This window comes from Camelus dromedarius, chromosome 8 (genome assembly GCF_036321535.1).
Source record: "Camelus dromedarius isolate mCamDro1 chromosome 8, mCamDro1.pat, whole genome shotgun sequence".
Classification (NCBI taxonomy): Eukaryota; Metazoa; Chordata; class Mammalia; order Artiodactyla; family Camelidae; genus Camelus; species Camelus dromedarius.
In genome coordinates, this window is record NC_087443.1 from 17,100,947 (window position 1) to 17,127,960 (window position 27,014).

General features: G+C 46.5%; 1 protein-coding gene across 6 annotated transcripts in view; it reads right to left on the minus strand.

The window, feature by feature from the left end:
* Nucleotides 1-5,705: 5,705 nt before the first annotated feature.
* Nucleotides 5,706-27,014, minus strand: part of LOC105102803 (anthrax toxin receptor-like) — a 45,247-nt gene continuing 23,938 nt past the window's right edge. For 4 of the 6 annotated variants that reach the window (XM_064487922.1, XM_064487926.1, XM_064487925.1 and 1 more), the window contains 6 exons: nt 24,578-24,712; nt 20,972-21,225; nt 19,546-19,584; nt 18,338-18,424; nt 17,856-17,933; nt 5,706-11,757 (listed from right to left, as the gene is read on the minus strand). In XM_064487922.1, the coding sequence (XP_064343992.1) occupies nt 11,530-11,757; nt 17,856-17,933; nt 18,338-18,424; nt 19,546-19,584; nt 20,972-21,225; nt 24,578-24,712 (821 nt within the window). In that variant the 3' untranslated portion in view covers nt 5,706-11,529. Of the gene's footprint in view, nt 11,758-17,855; nt 17,934-18,337; nt 18,425-19,545; nt 19,585-20,971; nt 21,226-21,345; nt 21,608-24,577; nt 24,713-27,014 lie in introns of all 6 variants that reach the window. The other 2 variants (XM_031460922.2, XM_064487924.1) reach the window with 2 other exon arrangements.

The following is a 27,014-nucleotide window of genomic DNA, read 5'->3' on the forward strand; positions in this document are numbered from 1 at the left end:
GACAGAAGATGGACGCCTGCGCCGAGCCCACCGGGAACTGGGGACGCCAGTGGTCAGGAGCTGGGAGAGGCCAGTCTAGAGCTGAGCATGGACAAGATGTTACTGGGGGTCAAGGAACAAGCAGGGCGCGATGGGCAGGGGAGGGGTGCTGAGGCTTGGCCGGGAGGAGAAGCACGGCTAAGCCCTCCTGGAAGAAGGCTGGGGATAAACCAGATGGTAAACTGGGCTCCCTTCTGGCAGTGCCCACCCCCAGGGAGGAACCCAGCCCAGGTAGCAGCTAACACTGGGCCAGGACACTCTAACAGCTCTGCCCGTGTTACCCGCGCCCCAGAGCCATGCTTTAAGGTACTAGGATTCCCACCGTGTGGATGAGGACTGAGGCACAAGGAGGTTTAGTAACCTGCTTAGGGCTGTGCGACTTGGTGGCCAAGGCAGGATTTGAAATATGCAGACTGGCTCCTAAATCCATGCCTTTTTTTTTTCAGTTGTGGTAAAATATACATAACATAAAACTTTCCATTTAACCATTTTAGTGGCATTAAGTACATTCACAATATTGTGCAACCACCAGCGCTGTCCACCTCCAGCACTTTTTCACCGTCCCAAACTGAAACCCCAACCCATGAGACAACCCTGGATTCTCCCGTCCCCCGGCCCCTGGCAACCACTGTTCTATTTTCTATCCCTTTGAATTTGTCTTTTCTAAAGTTACCTCACATAAGTGGAATCACATAGAATTTGTCCTGTTGTGTCTGGCTTATACTAAGCATAATATTTTCAAGGTTCATCCATCTTGTAGCAAATGTCGGAATCTTCTTCCTCTTTTTTAAGGCTGTCATATTCCATTTTGTTTATCCCTTCATCTACTGAAGGGTGCTTCTAATTTTTGGCTACTGGGAATAAGGCTGCTGTGAACATGAGTGTGTAAATATCTGTTCGAGCCTCTGCTTTAAAAAAAATCCACACTCCACACCACACTAGCATCGGCTCTCAGAAACCTCAGGGAAGCTGTGAGCTGGTGTGGGAAAACAGAGGATGAAGAGGTGAAGGAGCAGGGTAAAATGGAGTGCAAGAGAGACTGGGCTGCAGGCTGAGGGGGGCACCCTGAGAGCCCCCCGAGGAGGAGAACTGCCTGCTCTCAGGAAGGGGTGTAGGACTTCCCAACACCCTGGTGTCAGAGCTGCAGGGCCCCCCGGGGAGCCCTGGCGCCCTTGCAGGAAACTGCCTTCCTCCTCATCCCTGCTCGGACCATCTCCGCACAGTGGGCTGGCCAGGAGCCCAGGCCAGTTGGGAGCCAGTTGGCCAACAAGAGTTATCTTGAAGCAGGGAGGTGGGCAGTGTCTCAGCTGCTACAACGGAGGTGGGACCCCCGCCCCAACCCAGGGGAAATGCATCTCCGCCCTGTGACTCCCGCCCACTGAGCTCACTACAGGCGACGGCAGGAGGGCGGTTGCCTGGTAAGACACGACGAGAGCCAATGAAAAGGTGCCAGTCCTGGACAGCAGGTCTCTGGCTTCTCTCCACTCTACCCCTTCAGCCTAAGCGGAGAAACATCCTGGATACCTTAAGATTCACTAGCTCCAGAGATTTGTGCAAACAAAACAAATGAGGCTGTCACAAAACCGGAGAACAGATCGGGATATCTCTAACTTTTACAGAAAGAATTGAACCCAACAGAGAACACATGTTCTTCTCAACTCCTGTAGAGCATTTGGAAACATTGAGGATGTGCTGGATGAGCCAGGAAACCTTGACACCTTTCATAAATCACATTCTATCCCCAGGTTGCAATACAATTAATTAGAAACAGTAATAAGACAACATTAAAAATGCATTTTGGAAACAAAATTAATTTCCACAATGGGAATTATTAAGTGTTTGGATCTCAATAGTAATAAGGTATTCATATAAAAATTATAGAATTCAACAAAATTGGGGTTTAGAGGGAAATCTATACCGTCAAATGAATTTGTAATAAACAGGATAAAAGGGGGAAAAAGAGAAAGGCAACTTGGGTTAAAGAAAAAATAAAAACTAAAATGAAAAACTCTTTGGAAACAGACTACAGAAGTTCCCTGATTTATAATGATTTGACCTAATGATTTTTTGACCTCATGATAGTGTGAGAGCAATATGCATTCAGTAGAAACTGTACTTCAGATTTCGAATTCTGATCTTTTCCTGGGCTACTGAAACGCAGTATTGTCTCGGGGTGCTGGACCACAGCTCCCAGTCAGCCACACGATCACAAAGGGCAACAGCCAATAACTGACAATCATTCTGTACTCATACAACCCACAGCATGTCTGGCTGCAAGGCTTGGCCATGACCATTGTTGGCATACTGGTGAGTGTCGCTTGCCCCTGGCATGGCTTGCTGCCAGGCTTTGCTGCAGCTGCTGTGGGCACCATGGTGGATGAGACTGGCTCTGCTTGGGCTGGCTGTGGGTCCTAGTTGCAATGCTGGTAGGTGGGTCTAACCCTCTGGAGTGGGAGTTGGGGGAGGTGCTGGTCTGGGTGAGGCCAAAAATTGGGTGTAGAGAGGTGGGAACCCCTCTGGGGCAGCATCAGTCCCAGGTGAGCCCACCTGCTGGGTTTGGCATGGTGGGAGCTGCTTTGAGGAGGCACCAGCTGGGACAGGTCTTCAGGGGAATGCTGGGATAGGGGAAATGAGGTTAACAAGGTAGATGGTGCATGTCAGATACGGCACCCATTTGTGTGCTGTGCCAGCTAGGTAGAGGGAGAATTTAAAAAGTGGCACCTTCAAGAGTTTATGCCCTCAGATAGTGTCCCAGCAGATTCCTGCCCCTTTGGCACTCCATGTAAAATTAGTCAATGAATCTCCTTCATATATGACCTAGGCAATTTTCATATTGCTGCCTCTGTGCTCTGACTCAGTGTGAGTGAATCTGTGTGCTAGTTCTTTAGAAATCTCAGTTTCCTACAGCCTTCCAGCTCTCCTGGATATAAGCCCCACTTGTTCTCAAAGCCGTATGTCCCAGGACCTTGTCTTCCTGGTGCTGGTCCTCTAACAAGAAGCCTGAGGTCTGAGACTCTTTCATTATTTGTCAGTCCCCCAGGAGTTGTGACAGTTGAGGGGTGGAGGCGGTCAAGTTCCTACCTTCTGGCTTGGATGGCCTGCAGGGAGACTGAGGAGAGGCCTGTCACACAGACCGCCAGCTCACATTGTTAAGTCCAACAAAAAGCTGGACTGTGATGCAAGCCAATCGCCTCCAGAATAAATCCCCCTCATTAATTGTCTTCCCTTTTGTACTCCTCACATATTTTAAGGCACAGGTTAGAGACCACGATGTTTTTAGCATAAACCAGGCCTAAGTGGGATGACTTCTGAAGCAGACAGGCCATCCTTACTTTATGCGTCCTTCCTATAGCTGCATCGCCTTTGGGGTAATAATTGATAAGCCGTCCTGTTCTGTTGGGTGACAGGTAGGACAAGAGCCAGGAAAGGGTGGGCCTTTGTCATCCTCAGCTTCTTCCCACCCAGCTGCAGGGTCTGTGGTGATGCTGAAAGGAGCCCACCTGTGCTAGTCACTGAGGGAGGAAGAGGAGCCAGGTATGGGGACCGAGGTTCAGGGGTGGTGCCAGCTGGTGACCACTTGTCTCTCCCCATGGCTTCCATCAACTGCAGTGCCAAGGCTTTGTCTTCTGTTTACCACCTCATTCCAGCCATGTTCCAACTCAGATGATATTTTGTCTTCTTTCCTTCTTAAGTTTCCCTTTCTTCATTCCTAAGAGCTCCACATTGATTTTTCCATGCTAGATGCTTTCAAACACATCTTTTTTATTTCTCAAGAATAAGTCTCATAGGAACACAGACTGAGATGCCACAAGTTGAAATGTTATGCCATGGGTGACTTTCCTGGGTTGGGGGTTAAGTTTGCTCCCTTTCCAACTGTGAGGAGGGAGGGTACATCAAGGTGAGGACTCAGCACGTAAGCTCTTCTCCAGAACAGGAGGCAAAGAGTGGGTCCCCATCTTCATCATCCTCCCCAACAAGCATGAAGAGGAGATGGGCATCAGTGAGCATGGGAGATTCTTAGACATGCTGCTGTTCCCCTGATGTTCATCCCAGACAGAATGAGGAACCAGAACCATACCCTGTCTACACTGATGCAGGAGTGGCAACTACTACCAGATGGAACAACTGGTAGGCACCCCTGCATTGGCTCGGTCAGCAGGACTCCAGGACTTCTGGCCTTTGGGCTATTCAGGCTCACATGGATATCCCCTTAGCCTCATCAAAAACTGACCTAGCTCTCTTCATAACTGCATTATTTTGAGTTTTATTATTTTATCCCTGTTTTTGAGATAAGAAAGATAAGGCTTGGAGCATTTCAGACACTAGGCCATTCATTCACCATCCATTGGCTCTTGTGTATTTATTTGTATTTTATTCTAGTTATTAATAGTAATGCTTTGAAAATAGCTAACTTTTTTTTGATAGTTTCACTTTTTATTACCACATTCTGTTAGAAGTTCAAAGAATTTTAGAGCTATATTGCTGTCTGCTCGAAACAGCTGCAAGGTTTGGAGATTTTTACTGGACGATAAAATTTTCTTCTTTACATTTAATACTATCTCTTTCCTTGTGCCTGAAGATGCCCTATATAAAATAGTTAACTTTTAAAAATATTCAGAAGTTTTTTAGTAGCTCATGAAATAGCCTTTATATTTTCCCTTCAAGAGCTTGCCAAATTTTACAAAACCATGTTAGGAATCATTAAACATATATAAGTACAGCCAAACACTCATGCACACACAGATGCTCAAACAGGGTGTGAGCCACCATTTCATTTATACAATCTCTTCCAGCTAGTGCTTGCTTGACTTGGGGCCATTATTTTATGGGCCCATTACAGTAGTTATGTTAATTGGCAGAGTCTAGGATATGGTAAATCTTGATATATTGATTTTCCTCTTCAAAAATTTTTAACTTTTTCTGGGTGAATTTTTAAACAATTTGATCAAATTTCCTTTCAAAAAAGATCATTACAGTTGCCCTGAAGTGGCATTAAGCCATTGAATTTTTTTGTCAAATGAGAGGGCAGCTGAGGTGGCTTAGATGAGGACATCACTGTAGGGGAGGATGTCAAGGACAGGGGAGTCTGGATTGTGGCAGTGGTCATTTGTGTGACCCAGGATGGAAGGATCCAGAGAGGAAGAAGGTCCTGCAAGAATGTCAAAGTCTCTTCTGAATGAGGGGCATTCCTGTTACCTTCTGCTATCAAACCACCCCAGACTGAGTGACAACAAATGAACTATTTTGTTATGCTCACAGTTTCTGTGACCAGAAATCAGAGAGCGCTGAGTGGGGATGGCCTGTCTCTGCTCCATGGGTCAACACTGGGCATTAACAACTGAGTCAAAAGTAATTCAAACACTCAGACTGTGTATGTACAAATTTTTAGAAGTATTTTAACCAATTTATTTTGTTTTGTTTCTTTTATATGCACAAAGGATTGAAATATACTAAAACTTATTCTCTAATAGGTCTAAAATAGATCTTTCAATATGTGTAACAAAAATAAAGCATTGTCTTAGCAATTACTATTGTTTTTTTTTAAATTGTTTAAAATAACGGAATATCTTAAATAAATGATATTTGGAATTGATGAAATCTAGTGTATTCCCAACATCATATTAGGTTTTACTTGATTCACATCCTTCATGAAACTTGGTATTGTCACATCTTTATATATTTTCCTATTAGTTTCTTATTTTTTTTCTTCCTTTTTTTTTAACATTTTTTATTAAGCTGTAGTCATTTTACAATGTTGTGTCAAATTCCAGTGTAGAGCACAATTTTTCAGTTATACATGAACATACATATATTCATTGTCACATTTTTTTTTTGCTGTTAGCTACCACAAGACCTTGTAGATATTTCCCTGTACTGTACAGTATAATCTTGTTTATCTATTCTGCATATGCCTGTCAGTGTCTACAAATTTTGAAACCCCAGTCTGTCCCTTCCCACCCACCGCCCTACTAGTTTAATATCTTTTTAATTGAAGTATATTGATTTACAATATTGTTAGTTTCAGGTATACATCAAAGCAAATCAGTTATATATTTTTTAAGATTTTGTTCCATTACAGGTTATATAAGGTATTGAATATAATTTGGGTTACTATAAATAATAAAAAAACCCAACCCTTGTCCCCCCAAAAACATTGTTCTGATTATTTTTCTAGTGAAGTGTTGACTAGAGCTGTGATGGAGGCATTCTTGATTTTAAAGAGAATGCTTCTAACACATCACCATTAAGAGTGGTATTTATTGAAACCTGTTGGTTGAAATCCTTTATCAGATACGGGCACATCACTACTATTTTTGGTGTGTTAGAAATCAAGAATGAGTGTTGAATTTTATCTAATTTTTTTCCTGTATATTTTGTGAGAAATATATATTTCTCTATAGTAATCTGCTAGTATGAAACCAATATTGACATGTTATAACCAGACCCACATTGGTCATGATAATTTTTAAAGTACCACTGGATTTGTTTGGTATTAGTTTAGGTTTTTTTTTTTTTTTTGCCTATGATCATGAGAGGAACTGGCCTGTAATTTTCTATTTTTGTGCTGTTCTTATCTGAATTTGATACTAGGTAATATTAGCCTCATAAAATATACCTGGAAGTGTTTTATGTTCTCTTTGGAAAGACTTTGAACATGATCACAATAATCTGCTTCTTGAATATTTGGTATAGTATCCCCTATACCTGGTGTTTTCTTTGAAGGAAGTCTTTAAACTACTGGTACAATTTATTTATATTTACTAAATACGATGGACTGAATTATGCCCCTCTCCCCAAATTCATATATTGAGCCCTTATCCTTAATGTGACTGCATTTGGATGTGGGGCCTTTAGGAGGTGATTATGGTTAAATGAAGTCATAAGGGTTGGGCCCTAATCCTATAGGTTTGGTGTCCTCATCAGAAGAGGAAGAGTCCCCATAGCTATCATTCCACACAGTCACAGTGGAAAGGCAGTTGGGGACACAGAGGGAAGGCGGCCATCTGCAATCCAGGAAGAGAGGCCTCATCAGAAACCAACCCTGCTGACGCCTTGACCTTAGACTTCCAGCCTCCAGAACTGTGGGGAAAATGAATTCTGCTGTTTAATTCCCCTAGTCCTGTGATAGTTTGTTATGGCAGCCCGAGCAGACTAACACACTGGATTTTTAGTGCTTCTATTTCTTTTATCAGTCATTTCAAGTATCACATTTTTCTTGGAATATGAACATCTATTCACGTACGTTGGTATAAAGTTTGCAGAATACGTTCGATTTTTATGGTTCTGCTGTCCTTAGTTATACCTTCTTTATAATTCCTATTATAACTTAATTGTATCTTTTCTTATTGCATGCATTCAGAACAGGGAGGATATTGTCCCAAGGGGGTGAAAATTTGTCTTACTCTTTTGAGTATGAGGCACAGCACACAAAGTGATAAACAGTAGATCTGTGGTACTAAACTTCATGAGAGAGCACGGCTGTCAGAAAAAAATGTTTTAAAAAGCTCCTGGGATGTTCATTTAAAAAAGAGGTTGGGAAACTCTGTCTTGTTTTTGATCAGTTCCATTAGTGTAGTATCTATATTTGTAAACTTTTCAAATAATTGGTTTTGTTATTACTCCCTATTGAATTTTGATTTTCTATTTAATTTACTTTTTCTTTCTTCCACATCTTCTCTCTTTCATTTTCTTTGAGTATTTTACAATTCTTTTTCTAATAGGTTTAGTTGGATTATTAGCTCATTAATTTTTACCTGTTTTTCTGTAATATGAAACTTTTGAGCCTCAAATATCATAAGTTTTTCTTTCACTGTATCTCGTGTTTTCATAGGTAACAATTATTATCATCTGATATTTTAATTTTAGTTTTGATTTATCCTTTGATCCATAATTATTTACATGTCTGATTTTACATTTTCAATTGTATGCATTTTTTCAAAATTTTTTTGTCATTGATTTCCAAACGAATTGTATTGTGATCAGAGAACATGGTCTTTTACTTTTATTTCTTTTACTTTTATGGGGACTTATTTTGACACATGACTGAGTGGAAGATTCTTTCCAGTCCCATTATACCAAGTTTATTGTATTATTCAAATCTTCTACAGTTTAAGTAATATATTGCCTTGACTGATAATTGTTCAAATTTTCTCAGAATAACAGTGGATTTGGCATATTCTCCTTATCAGTTATAATTTTCCTTTTGTTAAGTGCATTCCAGTTTAACAGTTTTGTAGCTTTCTAAAACATGAAACTTTGTCATTAGGAACTTGCCCTCTTTAGCCCTAATGCTATTTTTGTCATTGTTTTTGAAGACTCTAGCCTTCTTTTGGTTTTCCCAGCATCTCTGGCATATCACTATCCATTCTTTTACAGTCCACTCTTTATTGTTCTTATGTATTAGATGTGCTTCCTTTTAGAAGTATACACCTAGAATTATAAACAATCTGGTAACTCTGTCTTTAACTGGTAGGTCAAGTCCATTTACATAGTGGGTGCCTTGAAAAGGCACCACTCAGATTTCTGACAGTAGGGAGTATAATTGAAGAGGAGGGTGCTCTGGGTCCACCATCCACCACCACAATCCACCCCCTCATTCAAACAGAGGCAAGTACCTGCTGCCAGCCAAGAGCTGAGCTCAGCAAGGATACTGATGCCGGCCCGTGTGTAGGAGAGCTCAGTCTCCTTTGATGGATCCAGGTCTCCCCAGCTTCAAGGCTGAAACTCATTTGGGACTGTTCTACCCTCTGAGACTCTTCCTAACCAACCTATTTCATGCTCTCCATCCTTTTCAAGAGAAAAACTCTCCAAATTGGTGATCGTCCCTGTGATTTTCAATATACAGTTATTCTCAATAGTCAGTGGGTTTTTCAGCAACAAGGTTGCGATGATGTTAAACTTAGGTTCCGTACATCTAAAAATATCTGTTTTTTTGCTTACTCTTGAATAACAGTTCAGTTAGACACAGAATCCTAAGTGAACAGATTATTTTCAAGGTTGCCCTAGATACTGAATAATATCACAAAAGCTGTGTGAATGCTCACATTAGGGAATTAATGGCTCATGTCCATATTCATCAACGGATCTTGAATTTTGTCAAATGCTTTTTCTGCACCTATTGAGATGAACATACGATTTTTTTCTTTCAATCTATTAATGTGAGGTATCACATTTATTGTTTTGTGCATGTCAAACTATCCTTGCATTTCAGAGAATCCCACTTGGTCATGGTGCATGATCCTTTTAATGGTGCTGCTCAACTTGGTTCACTAGTATTTTGGGGGGAAATTTTCCATTATATTCACCGGGGATATTGGTCTGTAGTTTTCTTTTCTTGTAATGCCCTTTTCTGGCTTTGGATTCAGGATAGTGATGGCCTTGTAAATGACTTTGGGAGTGTTCCCTCCTCTTCATTTCTTTGGAAGAGTTTGACAAACTTCTTATGTTTTCACAATGCTAATTATTATCCATTTATTTCTGCTTGAAGAAATTCCTGCAGCATTTCTTGTACAGCAAGTCTTCTGGTAATACTCTTTCAGCTTTATTGGTTTTCGTATGTTTTCAATGTCTCCTTCATTTCTGAAGAACAGGTTTGCTGGGTACCATATTTTTGTTTGAAAGGTTTTTTTCTTCTATATTTGAATACATTCTCTCTCTCTCTCCTGGACTGCAAAGTTTCTACTGAGAAATCCATCTTAAGTTTCATGGGGCTGACTTGCATGTGATGACTCATGATTCTCTTGCTGCTTTCAAACTTACCTATGTCTTTGACCATAGACAATTTACTTGGGATGCAATTTGCTGTAGCCATTGGAGGTTCAACCTATTTGGGATCCTTTGAGACTCAAATCTGGATGTCCATCTCTCTTTCCATGTTTTGTTAAGTTTTCAACCCTTTTGTTTAAAATATGCTTTCTGTCTCTTTCTCTCTTCTCCTTTGGGGCCCCTGTAATTCACTATTATTTCTATTGATAATGTTTCAAAGTGTTTCTTCACTCTTTTAAATATTTTTCTTTTCACTTCTGTGACAGGATAATTCCAAATGACTATCTTTTAGTTCTCTGATTCTTTCTTCTGCTTGCTAGAATTTGTTGCGAAGATCTCTATCGTATTCTTCTGTACAGTCACTGTAACCTTCAGCTCTAGTTTCTATTTATTTTGATGGTTTCTATTTCTTTGGTGAACTTCTCATTTTGTTCATACATTTTTACCCCGAATTTCATATAGTTGTTTGTCTTTGTGTTCTTGTTTTCAAAAAACTATTTTAAGAGGATTATTTTGAATTCTTTGTAGGACAGTTCATAGATGTCTATTCCTCTAGACTATTAGAGATTTATTTATTTTCATCATATCGTTACTTGATTCTTCATGGTCCCTGATTTGTTGCATTCGTATGTGCACATCCGAGTAAGCAGTCTCTTCTTCCCTTCTTGGACTTTGTGGTCCAGGGTGTTGCTTCATCTTTACACCTGTTCTGTGATTTTCACAGTGAATTCTTGTCTATTGATAGTCCTTTAGCATATAAGTGTGTAAGGAAAATTTTACATCTTCTAAGGCTTCTGCAGGAGGGATCTAAAAAATTAGGAGGTCCATCTCTGTCAATGGAGGAGTTGATTTCAAAGCTTGGAAAATAGGGCATCAGGAATTGCCTTTATATGAGGAGAAATGTTAAGGTAAAAGAAGGGAACTAACATCTCTGAAGGAGGTAGTAGGTATCATGACCTTTTTTGATGATGTTTTGGAGATTACATGAGTGGTGGCCTTGGATGTTAACCTACATGTGGTTAGCAGTTTACACAGAATTCTCACATGTGCCAACTGCAAGTCTTGATATCCAGAGCTGAAAGGCCCAGCCATGATTTTTTTTTCTGACACCCTTGTCCTCACCACATACTTCTTGATGTCTCTGAGCTCATCATCCTCTCCTCTCCAGGTGCAGGGAGGGAAGACATTAACAAAGGGGCCCCTGAGTCTTTACCAGAAACGTTGCCCTGTGCTGAGCATGTTGCAGCAGTTAATTATCACCCTCAAGGCAACCTGTAGAGGAGATACCATTGTCCACATCTTTTCAGTGAGGAAATTGAAGCACTGGGAGATTAAGTAAATTGTCCAAGAGATTAAGTAACAGCAAGTGAGTAATGGACACCAGATTGTATTCAAACATCAAAGATATTTTGGGCTTTTTTGAAAGAGCATATTTTGGGTAAAACCACAAGCATCTCATCCCTTGGTGACAGATAAGGACCTAGCTGTGGGGAAATGGACTCATCACACCTACACCCACAGGACACCGGGGTGCTGTGTCCTGGAAGGAGCAGGATAGTTGCTTCTCATACAGTGGAGCAATGCTTATTACGTAACAAACTCTCTTGCTGATCAGCAGCAAATTCCAACTCCTTTTGACTATAAACCAAGACACAAAATATATGCCCAAACCAGTACAAAAGGGGCTCCTAACGATTTTGTATTTTTGGTGTTTTGGGTGTTGGGCTATGGGGGTGGGAGTGACAAAGTAGCTCTGCAGGGCTCCAGGGCAGGGGGAGAGATCAGTGGCGGCAACCTGGAGGATGGCTGAGAGCAAATGGGTGGAAAGCACTGAGAACGCGAGCACCGGCTGTTGAGGGGGAAGCTCTCCTGGTTGGGTGGAAGGCAGGTGTTTTGGCCGCAGAACATTTGCTTGCACTGGTGCTCCATTAAGGCGCAATTGATGCACCTCCCCTGTATGAAGAGGAGAGAGAGAGGGTCACTGAGAAGCCACTGGAATTGGGAGTCAAAGGCTGTGGTTTCCTTGGCTCAGGGGATGAGGCTCAGTACCTGCCAGGCTCCACAAGGTGGGCTTTTTTTGATGCCCTTCCTTCCCCTGGATGCTGGCCTCAAGCCTATGCTCTTATTTCTAGACTCTGTTCAGGGATTGGACATCTGCCCTCCCTTCCCCTAGGGAGCCCCACTGTTCCGACTCTGACTCTCCCTGCTCTGATGTTGAACTTGTCTGTTACCTGCTAGACTGGGAGCCTGGGGAGCAAGGACAAGGCCTGACCCCCACTTTAACACCAGCACCAAGGCTCTCTTGGCGAGTGTGTGCTGAAGGGATGAGCTTCACCACAACCTTCAGGCTCGGTTCAGGGCCTGCAGGGCAAGGGCAGGTGGGGGCACCCTCAGGTGGGTGATGGACTGTGAAGTCAGCAGCACACACTGGTTCTCTGTTTGAGACAGCATAATCTGTTTGCAGCACCAACTATCCCTGGCTTTGCTGTCATGTTCCCCTTGTCCCCAGATGAGAGTCCTGGATGTGACAGAGCCTGGGTACACTGACAAGCTGACAGCGTCTCTGGGCTGCTTAGGACACAGGCAGTCAGATAAAAATCTTTCCTGGAGCAACTAGCTTCTATTTCTAAGTTTTTAAATAAGCTATTTCCTCTCTTTGGCGTGTCCTTCTTTATCTTGTTTTCCTAGTGGCCTGCTACTCACCTTTTAAGACTCACCCTAAGTCCTCCCGTCTCTATGAATCCCCTTAACTTCATTTCCAACAAAAATGACTATTCCTATTGTTTTTCTTATGAACCCGGCAGTCATGTTTCTTTTTGAGCAAGAAGCCTGATCTCTGAGACTTTATCATTACTTGTCTGTCTCTGGGGAGTTGTGACAACTTGGGGTGGGGTGGTGGTGGCTAAGATTAGGCTCCTGACTTCTGGCCTGGATGTCCTGCAGGGAGACTGATGGAAGGCCTGCCACTGACCACTGGGTCACATGGTCCAGTCCAACAAAAGACTGGACTGCAATGCAAACCAGTGTCCTCCAGAATAAAGCCTCCTCATTAATTGCCTTCTCTTGTACTCCTTGTTTTAAGGCAAAGATTAGAGACCATGAAATCTTTAGCACAAAGTTGGCCCAGGTAAGAAACCTCTCAAAATATATGCAGAAAGCTGAGGCCCAGCTGCCCAAGTTTACCTGACATGCATCCTCCCTGTAACTGCATCACCTTCAGGGTAACAATCAATAAGTAACCCTGTTCTGGTATGAGTGGGAGGTTCAACAGGAGCCAGGAAGGGGTGGTCCCTTGTCCTCCTCAACTTCTTCCTGCCTATCTGTAGGATCTGTGATGAAGCCAAGAGGGTCCCCTGTGCTAGCCTTTGTGTGAGGAGGACATGACAGCTATGGGACCCAAGAGTCCTGGGGTTGTGCCAATTGCTAACCATTCGCCTTTCCCCATGTCTTCTCCCAACCCTGACGTGGGCTCTGTCTCCTGGTTACCACCACTTTCCAGGCATGGTCCAACTCAGATCATATTTTGTCTCATTTCCTTCTCTCTCTTCATTCTCAAGAGCTTCGTATTCATTTTTCCATGCTAGGTGCTTTCACACACATCTTTTATGTCTCAAGGGAAAGCCCTATAGGAGTACAGGCTGAGACACCACAAGTTGGATGTTGTGGGTGACTTTCCTAGGGTGGGAGCTAAGGTTGCTCCCTTTCCAACTGTGAGGAAGGAGGGTATGTCAAGGTGGGGACCCAGCAGGTACACTCTTCTCCAGAACAGGAAGCAAAGAATGGGTCCCCATCTCTGTTATCTTCCCAGGCAAGCACTAAGAGAGGACAGGCATCAGTGAGCATGGGAGATTCTTAGACATGCTGTTGTTCTCCTGATGTTCATCCCAGATAGAACAGGGACAGAAGCATCCCCGTCTATACTGATGCTCGAGTGGGAACTACCACCAGATGGAATAATTGGCAGGCAGCCTTGGATTGGATCTGTCAGTGGGACTCCACACCTTTGGCCTTTGGGCTCACAGTGATATGCACTTAGCCTCACCAAACTGAAATGGGCATTCTTCATAACTGTATTTTTTGATCCAAATCTTTGAGATAAGAAAGGCAAGGCTTGCAGAAACTAGGCCAAGTTCACAGACTTGGTAACAGGTTGAAGCAAGTTCTTTCCTATGATCACTCCTGAAAACGCCAAGGCAACTTTCCACATTCCTGACAGTGGCCCCCGAAGCAGATTTATATTGACAGATCCAAAATGTCAGAGAAATGATTAAGGTATCTGCACAGAAGCACATGTGACTGGAAGGGCTCATCCATCCATTCATTCGTCATCAGTGGGCTCTGTATGTGTGGACCCACATGCAGGGGAACTCCTGACTTTGGTGTTCCTGCAACACTCTGACCTACAGGGCTGCTGTGTATCTGTCCCCCACACCCCATGTGTGACACTGGGTATCGTGTGAACATTGTGACCATTGGATTGATGAAGGTAGTATTTGATTTCCAGCTTTTCCAATTGCCAAGCCCAGCTGCCCCAGGACTTTCGCTCAGTTGCTCCACAGAGAAGGGATGTTTCTTGACACGACTGGCACATGGCTGATTGAATCTTAACTTCCAGTGCTTTGGAGCTTTGGCTCCAATTCTGAATTTCCTGCTTATTACATAAGGATGTGTGTGCGTGTGCCTGTGTGTGTGTGTGTGTGTGTGTGTGTGTGTGTGTGTGTGTCTGTGCGCCTGCATGTATGTGAGGAGTGGGGGTGCAGGGGTCATCAAGCCTGCTTCCATCACTACCCCCAAGTCATGATCTGAGACTTTCCTGAAGCACAGCTGTCAAGTTAGGACTTCCTGGAGGGCTGAAGCCCTGTCCCAGCTTTTATCACACACCCCTCTGTGGACGGTGTCAAAGGACTGGGATTCAGGACCTCCTTGGCCATGAATGCATCATATGGCCTGTCTGCAGCTCTAATCGTTACCCAGGACAACTGTTTCCAGCAAATACATACGAGCTCAAATTGAAACACAGTCTGCAAACAACAGTGTGAATATAGCAATTAACATTCACAATGGTTTGCATGAAGAAGGAAGTACTTTCCAGATGTTTCTCTATCACCCTGACAGCAGGATATAGGAGACGTAGACTGGACTAGGAAGTGAGCCTCCCATGGAGTCATTCACAGCCCCGCTAACTCCCCCAGCCCTATCATGGGATGTCAGAGCCTCAATTTCTTCAGCTTCAAAATGCAGAGCAGTGACACCTGGTAGGACAGAGAGGCAGCCAAGCTTGTGGGGAGGAGCTGGGTGCCTGGCTTTGGTACTGATCTTCCTGCTTCATGGCTGTGCAACTGGGCAGGTGACTCCACTGAGTAGGGGTCAGCTTCCTCCGCCATTCAGTTGTTGGAAGGATGAAAAGCATGTGCTTGTGTAAAGTACTCAGTGTCTGGCTGTCCCTGCTCCGTATAAATGACCGCTGTTATTGTGACAACGAAATGAGATTCGTAGGTAAAGGGCCTTGGGTGGTGGTGACATCACCCAGGCTGTACTCTCTGGGGACAGCTGTATCACTGTCAGCGTCACATGCAGTGAGACAGGGGAAGGTTTCACAAAGTTATGTGATTTTCCTGACGGATCTAGGAGAATTGATTTTCATGAAGTGAATGGACTACCCTGGGAAAGGCAGTGAAGAAGGAGAATCAGACCTTGGATGGGAGTCAGGGTTTGGCTCAAGGCTGAGAAACTAGACTGTCTTGTTGCATCATTTCATACATGTGTGCAGCAAGATGGTCGGGAAGGGACCATTATTAGAAAGATTCCTCTGTGGAATAAAAGGCGGTGGGGCAGAAAGACAGGGTCACTTCACAGAAGGTTACAGTAAACAAGACTGACTGCCATAGTACCCAGAAGGCCATGAGGACACTCCTGGGTAATGTGTCCCCAAGCAGCCTGGCAGTTTGAGTTCTCAGTCCCAGCCTTACTTGCATGGAAGCAGCATTCTCCACCTGATTCTCCTGGAGCCTCTCCCCAGAACCACACTCTGCACACTCAGGGCTGGGGTGACTGGTTCACAGAGACGCAGATCACAGCTGACATCCCATCTCTTAGTCTGTGACTCACTCTAAGGCCTGGGACCAGTGCACTGAATTCTTCATGAGGAACCAGGACCCCTGCACCTGATGGAATAAGGGGTACCCGTGGAAATCCTACAACACTCGGGTCTCCAGGGCGATGGGTGGGAGGGATGAGGTCGGGGGGATGGGGCAGAGGAGTTGGGGGGCACGTCCACAAGGCACAGTTATGGGCTCCCAGCCCCTCTGAGGAGGAGCAGGTTGATTTCAGGCAGCTCTGGCTGCTGCCACTTTCTCTCCCAGTGGCCTTGGCAACTCCCCTGACCTCTGAGGCCTCAGTTTTGCTTTCAGCAAGCACACAGGTCACTGTGAGCTCACACTGCCGGGGGGACTGGAGAGCTGGCATTCAGGGGCCCAGCAGAGCCCTGGGCAGCTGTAAGGGCCCCTAACCCATCACTTTGCCACCCCCACAACCTGAGCTTCCAAGAGTGGCCCCTCGGAATGTGCCTGTTGCGGAGAGGGGCTCAGCAACCCTGCCCTCACCTTGCTGGGCAGGTGGCCGTTTCTGGAATCTTCCCCTTGTCCACCTAGGGTCTCTTGCCTCCCTCTGCTTCAACCCTCTGTCTGGCTCTGTCCCTTCTGCTCCTGAGTGGGTATCTCTGTCTGGGCATCTCCACCCAGGGCATAAGGCTGGCGTGGGGGCTCCCCTGACCACAGTGGGGCTGTGATTCTGGGCAGAGGCTCCAGGAGAATCAGGTGGAGAATGCGGCTTCTATGCCATGAAGGCTGGGACTGAGAGCTCAATTCAGACCCAGGGCTGGGTCCCAGCTGCCAGAGGAGCCCTGACACTTTTGTCACCAGACAGTGTCTCTTCTGGGTGTGAACATGCCTCAGGTATGTCATGAACAGTGTCCAGAGGCTTTTAGGTGTGTCCAGAGCTTCTAAATACCCGCTGCCCAGTCACCCAGATACCCAGTGTTTGCCTGATTCAGTGAATGCCATCAGAGCAGCCCGCCTTACGGACCCTGGGACCACAACATCCTCCAGGCCCCATCTGTGCAGAGGGGCTGAGCATGGGGACACCCAGGAATATGATGTCCAGGCAGATGACTCCCAGATGAAACAAGAGCACCATGATTCTTGGATCTGGAGGCCTGAGAAGGGCAGCCTCTGGTAGTGTGGGGGTAACCACCATGAGATCATGAGTGCTGACCCGAAAGTGGAGCAGAGCAATGAGAAGGGAGGAGCCAGGCTCTGGGTTCAGGTCCAGCTCTGGCCCTCCCATCCTTAGTGACTTGAGGCATGTCACTCAGCCACTCTGTGGCTTTACCCTCTTAGTAAAGCTGAGATAATGGTAGCATCTTTACCTATAGTCACTGGGAGGATTAAAGCAGTAAAAACATGTAAAGATCTTAGGCTAGAAACTGACCCACAGAAGGGACTTAAACATTAGCTGCCATTATATTAAATTCCAAGGATGACAACTGGAACAATCTGGTTTCTCCCCATTGTCACAGGCACTGACACAGAAAGGCATCTTTACTACCTGGTAAAAGCAGTCAGTGTTTCCAGACAACACTGTGGAGGGGATGTCACCATGTCCCCCACCACTCCTGGCACCTGAGTGACCAGCCCAGGAGGGTCTCATGGATGGGGCACAGCCAGCAGTCCCACAGGGCCAGGTGGGCAGTGGGGAGGAACTAGGAGGCCAACAGGACTCTGCCTGCCCTCCTCTCTATCCCTGTTTACTTAAGATCAGATGTGCCGGGTGTTCCTCTGGATAAGAAAGTTCCTGACACACCTGGGATGAGGACACACGCGAAATGTGTTGAGAATCACCCGGGAGGCTCATGAGCACCAGGTCTCCACGTCTTGGGCGTCCCCCTTGGCAGATGCCCAGACAGGACTCTCTGACCCAGAGTCCCACGGGGCAACAGTCAAGGGCAAAGACAAGACCCCAGCCCACGGGGAGCATCCCTGTGCCCTGCTTACCATGGCCCTGGGCGGGCACCACATCACTGGTGCCTGGCTGCAGCGCTGAACAAAGTAACACAAACGATCCAGTTTTCCCTGAAAAGCAGGTGTGCTTGTGAGGGATCTACAGGCATAGATGTTGCCACTAGAGGGGTTGTGTCCCCTCTGACTTGAGATGGCCTCCCAGGGCTCTGTCCCCACCACCACCTCAAGACAGCACTGTAGCCTCCACCTGGGGCCACCCACCAACATCCAGAACCCTGGCCCCATCCTGAGGGGGAATTCCTTTTGCTAGGAACCCTGGTGGTGATGGTAGCATGAGCCCGCATACATTTTGGCCTTTCTTGGGCCACTAGGTCAGGAGGCCTTTGGCTTTTCTTTGGTCCCAGTAACTGCAGTCCACGGCCTGTAGCTCATTTCTACTCGGGCCGTGCCTTACGGGCCCAGGCCTGTGCACGAAGTGGCTCCCCTCCCCTCCTGCTCCCCAGGGCCCTTTTCACCTCCATCTGTTTCATCCGGCCTCCTTGGCACCCACAGGGGACAATCACCGTGGGGCATGTCTGCATGGGACACGTGTCCTCAGGCTCCTAGGAAGAGAAAACCCCTGTCTGCTTCCTCGTCTGGCAGCTCCTGGCTGCAGACACATGACATCTGTTGCCCCAGCACCTGTCAAGTTCTGGTCACTCAGGGAATGTTTGCTGGAGAATCAAGGACAGATGAGCAGCGGCAGGCACAGTAAGACAGTCCTCTGTGTGAGACACACGCTTCTGCTTCACAGAGATGGGCCTTCTACAAAGGCCAGCAAAATCTGTCCTGTCCCCTTGGTGCCTGGAGTTGCCCTGGTTGGAGAAGCTGGGCCTGGGGCTGTGTCACATGATGGAGGCTGTGGGGGGCGGGTCATAAGCAGGGACGGGGGGTACTCACCCGAATCTGGCAGATCCAGCATCCCCAGGCCACACTGCAACCAGCGCAGATGCCAGCCTGGGCAGTGACCCGATTCCCACCAGACCTCAGGCCCAGGTCCCCTTTCTTGGGACACCATGCCCCTGCTCCAACTGCCTCTTATGGGCCCTGGTTTGGGCACCTGCCCTGGTGAGCCACAGCTGCTCCCCTGTCCCTTAGTCCCTCACCTGGGCTGCACCCCCTTCACAGCTCAATGCCCTCCTCCCTCCCTTCTCAGTGCCATGTCCTTAAAGGTCACTGCCAGCCAAGGCCCTCATGCTGACAACAGACAGAGATGAAGACCAAGGGAACAGAGCCCAACGGACTCAGAGCCTGGAGAAGGGGGACCAGGTCCGTGAAACCTGAGGGTCCTTTTCCAAAAGCTCACCTGAGTCCTGGGGAAGGACCATCCTACACACACCCCTTGGGAATTGAAAAAAAGCCCATTTATTTCCGGAGGGATCATAGCTGTTCCTGAAACAGGCTTCACCGTGTTGCTGATTCAGTGACAAAGGCTCTGAATGAGGCTGTGCTGGGAACATGGGGAGTGTGTTGTCTGGGTGATACTGGTGAGTCCCTTGTCCTCCCTGGGGTCCCTCTGTGCCTCTCTGTCACCATCCTCCTCCTGCCAGCTCTCCCTGCCCAGGTAGGTGGGAGCTGGAGGGGTGGAGGGGACGTATCCCCATCGGCGGCAGGAGGCCTCTCTGTGCGGGTTAGCGTGTGCATCAGGCAGGCCGACAACATCAGGACCAAACACACCACTTACCTTTGCTCTTTCCTGGGTTGGTGGTGGCTCCTTGATGGTCTAGAATGGAAGTGATCAAAGTTGAAGTGGTCAAAGTCCAGTGCCCATAAAGTTTATGTCCACTGAAGAGACACCTTTGTGTCTCTGGCATGAACTGGCTCCTTCTCCTCCCACCCCAGCTTGGGGGTCACAGCTCCCTCCATGATGGCTCTTGTCACCTCCATCCATCTTTTTCTTGCGTACTTGATATGCAGAGAGGGCAATCATTGTGGGGCACAGTGACATAGTCATAGGTTGGAAGGGGCCTGTGGCTCTGGCTCGGCTTTGCAGACAGGAGAGGACCCTGCTCAGTGGCAGCAGGGGGACAGAACATGGGCTTTGGGGTGTGAGTCTGGGTGTCCCTTGCCTGAGGGTTTGTAACCAACAGGCTCCACCTCCCTGAGCCTCAGGCTCCTCAGTTATCACAGGGGAGTAGGTCCCTCCCTGCAGGGTCGAGGGAGAGGCAGGCAGACTCAGGCTGCTGGTCCCTGGTAGAGGCCCCCCTGGGAGTCTCACCAGCAGCCCTGACGTCATATGAAGACAAGAGAGCACCCCTATCCCTTCCTCCTTCCCCTCCCCTCCCGTCCCTGCAGCCCCGGCCTCCCAGCCCTCAGGGGTGCCAGTCCGCCCCCCTCCCCCGGCCTCTTTCTCCCCATGTCCCCTCTTTGCAGAAACCCGACCTGCTGCTTCTCTGCTGGTTGGCGTGTCCTTTCTCAGCTCTGCTTTGTCCTCTTCCTCACCCAGCTCTCTGGCCCCCTCCCCGGGCCTTGGCTACTGTCCTGTTTTATCACCTGCCACACCCCCTGAAGGGGACATTTACCTTCAATGCCCCACAGGCTTCCACACCAGCCCAGCCACCAGGCCATGAGCTCCTGTGGGCAAGGGTGGGGCTGCTTCATTTCTGTCCCTCTGGGCCCAGGATGGAGCCCTGCACATGCTGCTGACATAGTCGTGACTGAGGAAGGAGTGACAGAAGGCACTACAGACGTGGAGGGACCGTGGTGTCTTCAAAGGCACAGCTGTCCCCGAGGTTAGCATCCACCTAGCCAGTGTCCTCCTCCCTTTGGGCCATCGGTGCCCCTGCAGACCCCTCTTCTTCCCCCAAGAGCAGAGGCCCCTCCAGCCTTGGTCCACCTGAGTCCCCCAGAAGCCTGACTGCTGTGAAGCAGCCCTGGTCTCAGGGACCTGGGGTCCCTTCCTCCCTGTGAAAGCAGGAGGCAGGTGGTGACCTGGAAGCCCAGGCTGTGTCTGTCCCGGATGAAAGGCAGAGGCTGTGCCTTGTTTGCTGGGTGAGGACCTGGAGCTGATGAGAACCTGCCCACAGGCAGTGTCATGGGGCAGACACGTGTCTGGTCCCTGGGGGGTTGATGAGGGCTGGACACAGGCTGTGCAGGCAGGGGTCACTCACCTTCTTGTAGCACAGGCGATAGATGAACCAGAGCAGCAACAGGAATAGGAGCAGGGCCAGGATGGGCAAAAACAAGCAGAGAAAGTTGACAGTGAGGATGAATGGGGAGGTTGGGTGAGGTGGTGCCTGGTGAGGCACTTCAGGTGGGGGAGGTGCTGCTGGGGGAAGAGCCGTCTCGTGAGAGGCCAACCAGAGAGGTGCCATCGGGGAGGCTGCTGGGGGACTGTTGGGAAGCTTGCTTCTGACCCTTGTTCCTACAGAAGAACACATGACAGAATCCTGGTTTGTACCTGGCTGACGTCTTCCCGTGCCGGTCAGATCTCATTCCCGGTCTCCCTGTCTGCCCAGTTCCCCTTCGACTTGGGTTGCCCTACCTGAGGAGAAAGATCCTAAGAGGTTAGGGCTGATACCCAGAGAGCCCCTCTGGGATGAGCTCAGGCCCTGTAGCCTCCTCCTCTGTGACATCCATTGTCATTGCAGTCGTGGTTGTGACAACATTGGTCACTGTGGTCACCACGGTGACAGTCTTCAGCACTGTGGTCCTCACTGTGACAACTGTAGGCACTGTGACCATCATCATGACACCTGTGGGCACTGTGGGCATCGTTGGTCCAGGGCTGGTCTCTGGGGCTCACTCTGCGGGAGGCACAGGGGTCAGAGTCCTGGGGCTGCTCTTGGTGATTTCTTCCCTGGTGCCCACCTACTGTGTCCCACGGCTGATTCCCCCATCAGCTCACTCTCCCTTCCCCTCAAGTTACCTCATGTAGAGGGACCACAGTAGGGCTGGGAGGTCAGGGCTGGTACCCAGAGAGCCCCTCTGGAGCCCTGGGCCACGGATCCCATGGCTGCCCCTGCTCAGCGGCTCCCCAACAGCCCTGTCAAGGAGGTCCAGTCCTCCAAGTAGTGACATCCCAGCCCTCACTGACTGCCTAGTATGACACACAGGGGCTCTGTGAGGACCACAAAGAGCTACGCTACATGGATGGGTGAGGGAGGGGCAGCTGGGGCCCCCTGAGAGGTGGGCGTCCAAGAACACAGCCAGGAGACCCTGATCACATCCCTGGAGCCTCTCTCCCCTACTTATCTGCAATCTTGGGCAAAATGACTCCATCTCTCTGAGCCTCTGTCTTCCCAGCTGCAGTGTGGAAATGGCAGGCAGCTGAGAGCTGCAGAGAGAGACCACAGACAGTCCCAGCACAGGCCAGGGCCACGTGGGGGCTTAAGGACGGGATCTGTTCTTGTGTTGTTGTTCATAACCATGGCACGTGTGCTGCATCCAAGGACGCGCGCACTGCCCAGCCTTTCCCTAAGTCATGTGCTCTGCTTGAGAGAAGCAGGGCAGGGAAGGGGGCAGAGAGAGCCTTGCCCAGGAAACAGGGTGGCTGAAAGGAGAGGCCCAGTCAGGCTGAGGGGACCCTGTGCTGGGCCCGGAGCCCCAGGCTGCTGCTGAGGTCTCTCCTAAATGTGTCTGCGGACAGGTGGCTGCAGGGGGTTGGGACCCTGGTGGGAAACGTGTAGGTTCAGTCTCTGATCTGCATGGGGATGTGCAAGGACAAGGGAGACAGACACAGGGATACCATCACATGATTGGAACCCTCACCAGCTGGTACTGGACACCAGGGTGGTGACCACTCGGCACAGGCGTCCCTACTCCCAGGGGAACCTCACTCCCGCCTAACACTCTGTGGTCCATGTCGGGCAGCCCTACGCTAAGGCGCCTGGATGATGTGGAGCTTGGGAAAGTGGGTCTTAGGGGAGCAGCCCTGTGTTCCCAGCTTCCTCTCCCCGAGATGAAGCCCCACCCTGCCCTCAGCCCTGACAGCTTCCCCACCGACAGAGGAGAGAGTCTCCCTGCAGAGACCAGAGCGAGTCAGGGAAGAGGAGCAGCTGATGAGCACGAGAAAGGAGGAGAGGCACAGGGAGGCTGATGACGTCTGCAAAAAAAACTGCTCTCAACTATGGAAGTTAAGACTATTCCTATGAATACTCAACCCACAAAACAGAAATCAGTCAGGTGGAGGAGGGTATAGCTCAGTGGTAGAGTGCCTGCCTAAAATGCACAAGGTCCTTGTTTCAATCCCCAGTACCTCCATTGAAATGAATAAATAAACCTAATTACCTCCCCCTCCAAAAATAAGAAGTAAATTTTAAAAATAAAAATAAAGAGTTTACAAAAAAATCAATCAGGCCAACTAAATCTAGTAACAGTACAACTTAAGAAAAACTATTCAATTGGTGAATTCCTCCTTGAGCGTTCTAAGAGCAGGGATAATATGACTCTTGAAACTGAACCAAAAAATGTGTTTTTTTTTAAACTGTGAGGGAAATATAAAATTAGGAGTGCTAAGTAAATCTACCAAGAAATAGACTTCACATTAAAAAGAGGCCCAGATAAAATTCCTTTTCCCCTTAAGGACAGGCTAGAGAGAGGCAAATTCTAATGTATCAAGAATCAGTATCAGATTTTAATCCTCAATCTCAAAAATCCATTCCCAGAGGGTTTCCCTACTCATTGCTATGAGTTATGTCCAGTTTGATTTCAGATCAGATTTCATAACACTTGCACCAAGCCTCGTCTGCTTTCTTGCCATCCCCTCAACCTAATGTGGTATGTAATTAGCCAGTCACACACACACGTGCCCACCTGTCCACATTGTCTGGCACTACTCTGACCCTTGGTCCCTGCAGTTCAGCTACACAGGCCTTCTACCAGTCTCTTAAGTATACCAGGCTCTCTTCTGCTTCCCAGCCCTCGTACATGATGTTTCCTTAAATTGGAAGAGTTTCCTCCATCCACACCACACACCCCCCCAAACTCCTACTCATCGTTCAAGTCATAGTTAAAATTACATGTACTTCCTCAGTGGAAACCTTCCCTGCCTAGGCTAGAAGTTTCCTTTGTACCCTCCATTTCTCTCTTGAGGTACTTCGTTCAATTCTAAGCATATATTTTTTGAAGAGTTACTTAGTGACTGTCTCTCTCACTGGCTCTAAGCTTCATGAGGGTAGGGACCATGTCTTCTTTGTCCACTGCTGTATTCCCAGCACCTTCAGTTCAGAATCTGGCACATGGCAAGTGGGCAGTAAGTATATTAAATTTAAAAAATTATAAATTAAGTATGTAAAAGACATATGCACTGGAAACAAAGCCTTAACATGTTACATGACGAGTTGAACAATGGATCCTGGGCTAAAGTGGAACTATTCAAAACATGGGATCCTCAGCAGCCAGCAGGTTACAAGGGTTCTCCCCTGACCACCGCAGGACAGACAGGGCTGAGCTATGGGGAGCAACCACAGTGAGGGCCAGAGAATCTAGTAATCACCATGGATGCAAAACAGTGTGCCAGGTATTTCCAAATCAAGCTCATGCCAGGTCAGAAAGGGCTCTGGCTGCCTCTGTCTATGCATGTGACAAGGTGGAAGGGGTACAGTTTTCTTGTCCTCTACTTCGGGGAGAATTCTTATTAACAACCTCACTTGTTTACTCTAGTTCTCTTATATGCAATATCCATCCTTATTTCTCACAAGGATATGGAAGGGAAGCAGTAGGTTTTTCTTGTCTCTTCTCCCTCCTTTCAAGTTTGGTTCATGTCTGCAGCTCACCTGCACGGCTCCTCTCAGCATGACGGCCGCCAGTCCCACGGATATGCTCAGTGTCTGTGATTCCACGGTGCCCTCTGCCTGATGGGCCAGGCTTGCACATGCTCGCTGCAGGGTTGCTGGTACAAAGTCCACAACCTACCTCAGAAATGGAATTTAGAATTAGTGAAGAGTAAGAAAAAAACCCCTCGAAATTCTCTTCATATATAATGTGAACATCCTCATCTTCTCCTTCAACAACATAATGACAGCAAGAAGCTTCCAGAGCAAATGCTACCACATAGCAGGCACGGTGCTCAGTGTTTTACATGCATAAGCTCACTCAGGTCTCATATCAACTCTAGGACATCAGTACTTTTGGCCTCATTTTCAGATGAAGAATCTGAGACTTACAGAGGCAATCTGCTCAAGGTCATACAGTCAATAAATGAGAAAGCCCTTTTACACTTCCCCAAATGTTTTAATATACCAACCCACCTTCCTTTACTTTTCATGATTCTTACCAGGAAATTAAAATGAAAAATGATTTGTTACTTTCTGACCATTTCAGAGTATCCTATATCTGCTTCACCTAATGAGGTTTCCTCCTTAAGGATTCCCTTTGCCTGTTCTGACAGGCTAGTTCTAGGAAGCAAAGAATGGGGGAAGAGGCATTAATTTTATTTAGAATTCAGTGTCCTCAAACAATCTCCACAAACGATCCAGAGTCACTTTTTAAAATATCGAATAGTTTTAAAATATTAAGTTATTATATATAAGATTTTACTTAGCATTTGGCTAACAACTAAGCCTTAAATGGAATTAATTTGGTCAGCATCATTTTAACTGTGCTTGAATTAATCATCTTAAGTAGAAACACATTTGAATAAAAGACAGCATACACACACCCATACACGCACATGCGCACAAGTCCATGCGCATACACTTACATGCGTATTTAGGACTAATGGCTCAAAAGGGAAAAATCATTTTGAAAATTGGATGGTTGAGGTAGGTCATAATAAGCCTCTAAATACCATGCAAGCTTGCATGTTTAACTCTCTGGGCAAATCACGTGCTATGCTAGAATCTTTATTGCAGGCTTAAAGTCAGGAGAATGGCTTGTTAACACTTGTCTTTTGGAGCAAGGCAGGAAATTAGAAAGGTTATTAAAAGTTCCACTTACTGTAATGAACAATGCTAGTAACAGCAATATTCACCATCCTCTCTAGATTAAGACTTTATTGACATTATTAGTTAAGGACCCTGGCTCTTCCCAGAGAAACTAGTTCATCTACCATCTTGGGCCACCTATTTTACCTCCCAAGAGTTTTCTCAAACACTCCTTGATTATAGGAAGCTTCTATTTCAGCACAAACATACCATTAAATTGCTGGAACTATCCAGCTTTCCAATTTTTTTCTAAATTCCTCTCTACGATCTAATATATTATATATATAATATATATAATTTTTTTAACATTACAAAACAAGTAGTATGATTCTAGTACTATGAACTTTCAAGAGATGATGCAAATGAACTTACTTCAACACAGAAACAAGGGGAGGGTATAGCTCAAGCGGTAGAGTGCATGATTAGCCTGCACACGGTCCTAGGTTCAATCCCCAGTAATCTCCTTCAAAAACAAATAAATAAATAAACCTAATCACCTCCCTCCCTTTTGCCAAAAAAAAAAAAAAAAAAAAAATCTAAAAAAACAAAAGAAAACAAAAAACAGAAATAGACTCACTGACATAGAAAACAAACTTATGGTTACCATAGGGGAAAGGCAAGGGAAAGATAATTTAGGAATTTGGGATTAACAGATACACATTAATATATATAAAATAGACAAATAACAAGGATCTACTGTATAGTACAGGGAACTACATTCAATATCTTGTAATTATCTATAATGGAAAAGAATCTGAAAAAAGAATATATGTATATATCACTTTGCTGTACACCTGAAATACTGTAAATCAACTACACTTAAATTTAAAAGAAGAAGAAACTTTCAGTTTTATGTATGTTAAAGAAAAAACCCTGGGAGCTGTTAACTGTGGTGTGATAGCCAGTTGTTACTGTCATTTATGAAGTGTACCCTTTCCCTCAAATTTTGCATGCAACAACTAAACCACCATGCGGACAACAGCTCCTCCCCTACTACTCATTTCCTGTGATTTTTTATGGAGCTGCCAGCCACAAGGATAGGTATGTGACTGATGCCTGTTCTAGAATTTTTGCATATTGAGGAGAGAAGGAGAGAGACTTTTTATTTTAACTGAAGCATAGTCAGTTACAATGTGCCAATTTCCCATAATGCCCCAGTCATACACACACACACACACACACATATATTCATTTTCATATTCTTTTTCATGAAAGGTTATTACAAGATATTGAATACAGTTCCTTGTGCTATACAGAAGACATTTTTTAATCTATTTATAGATAGTAG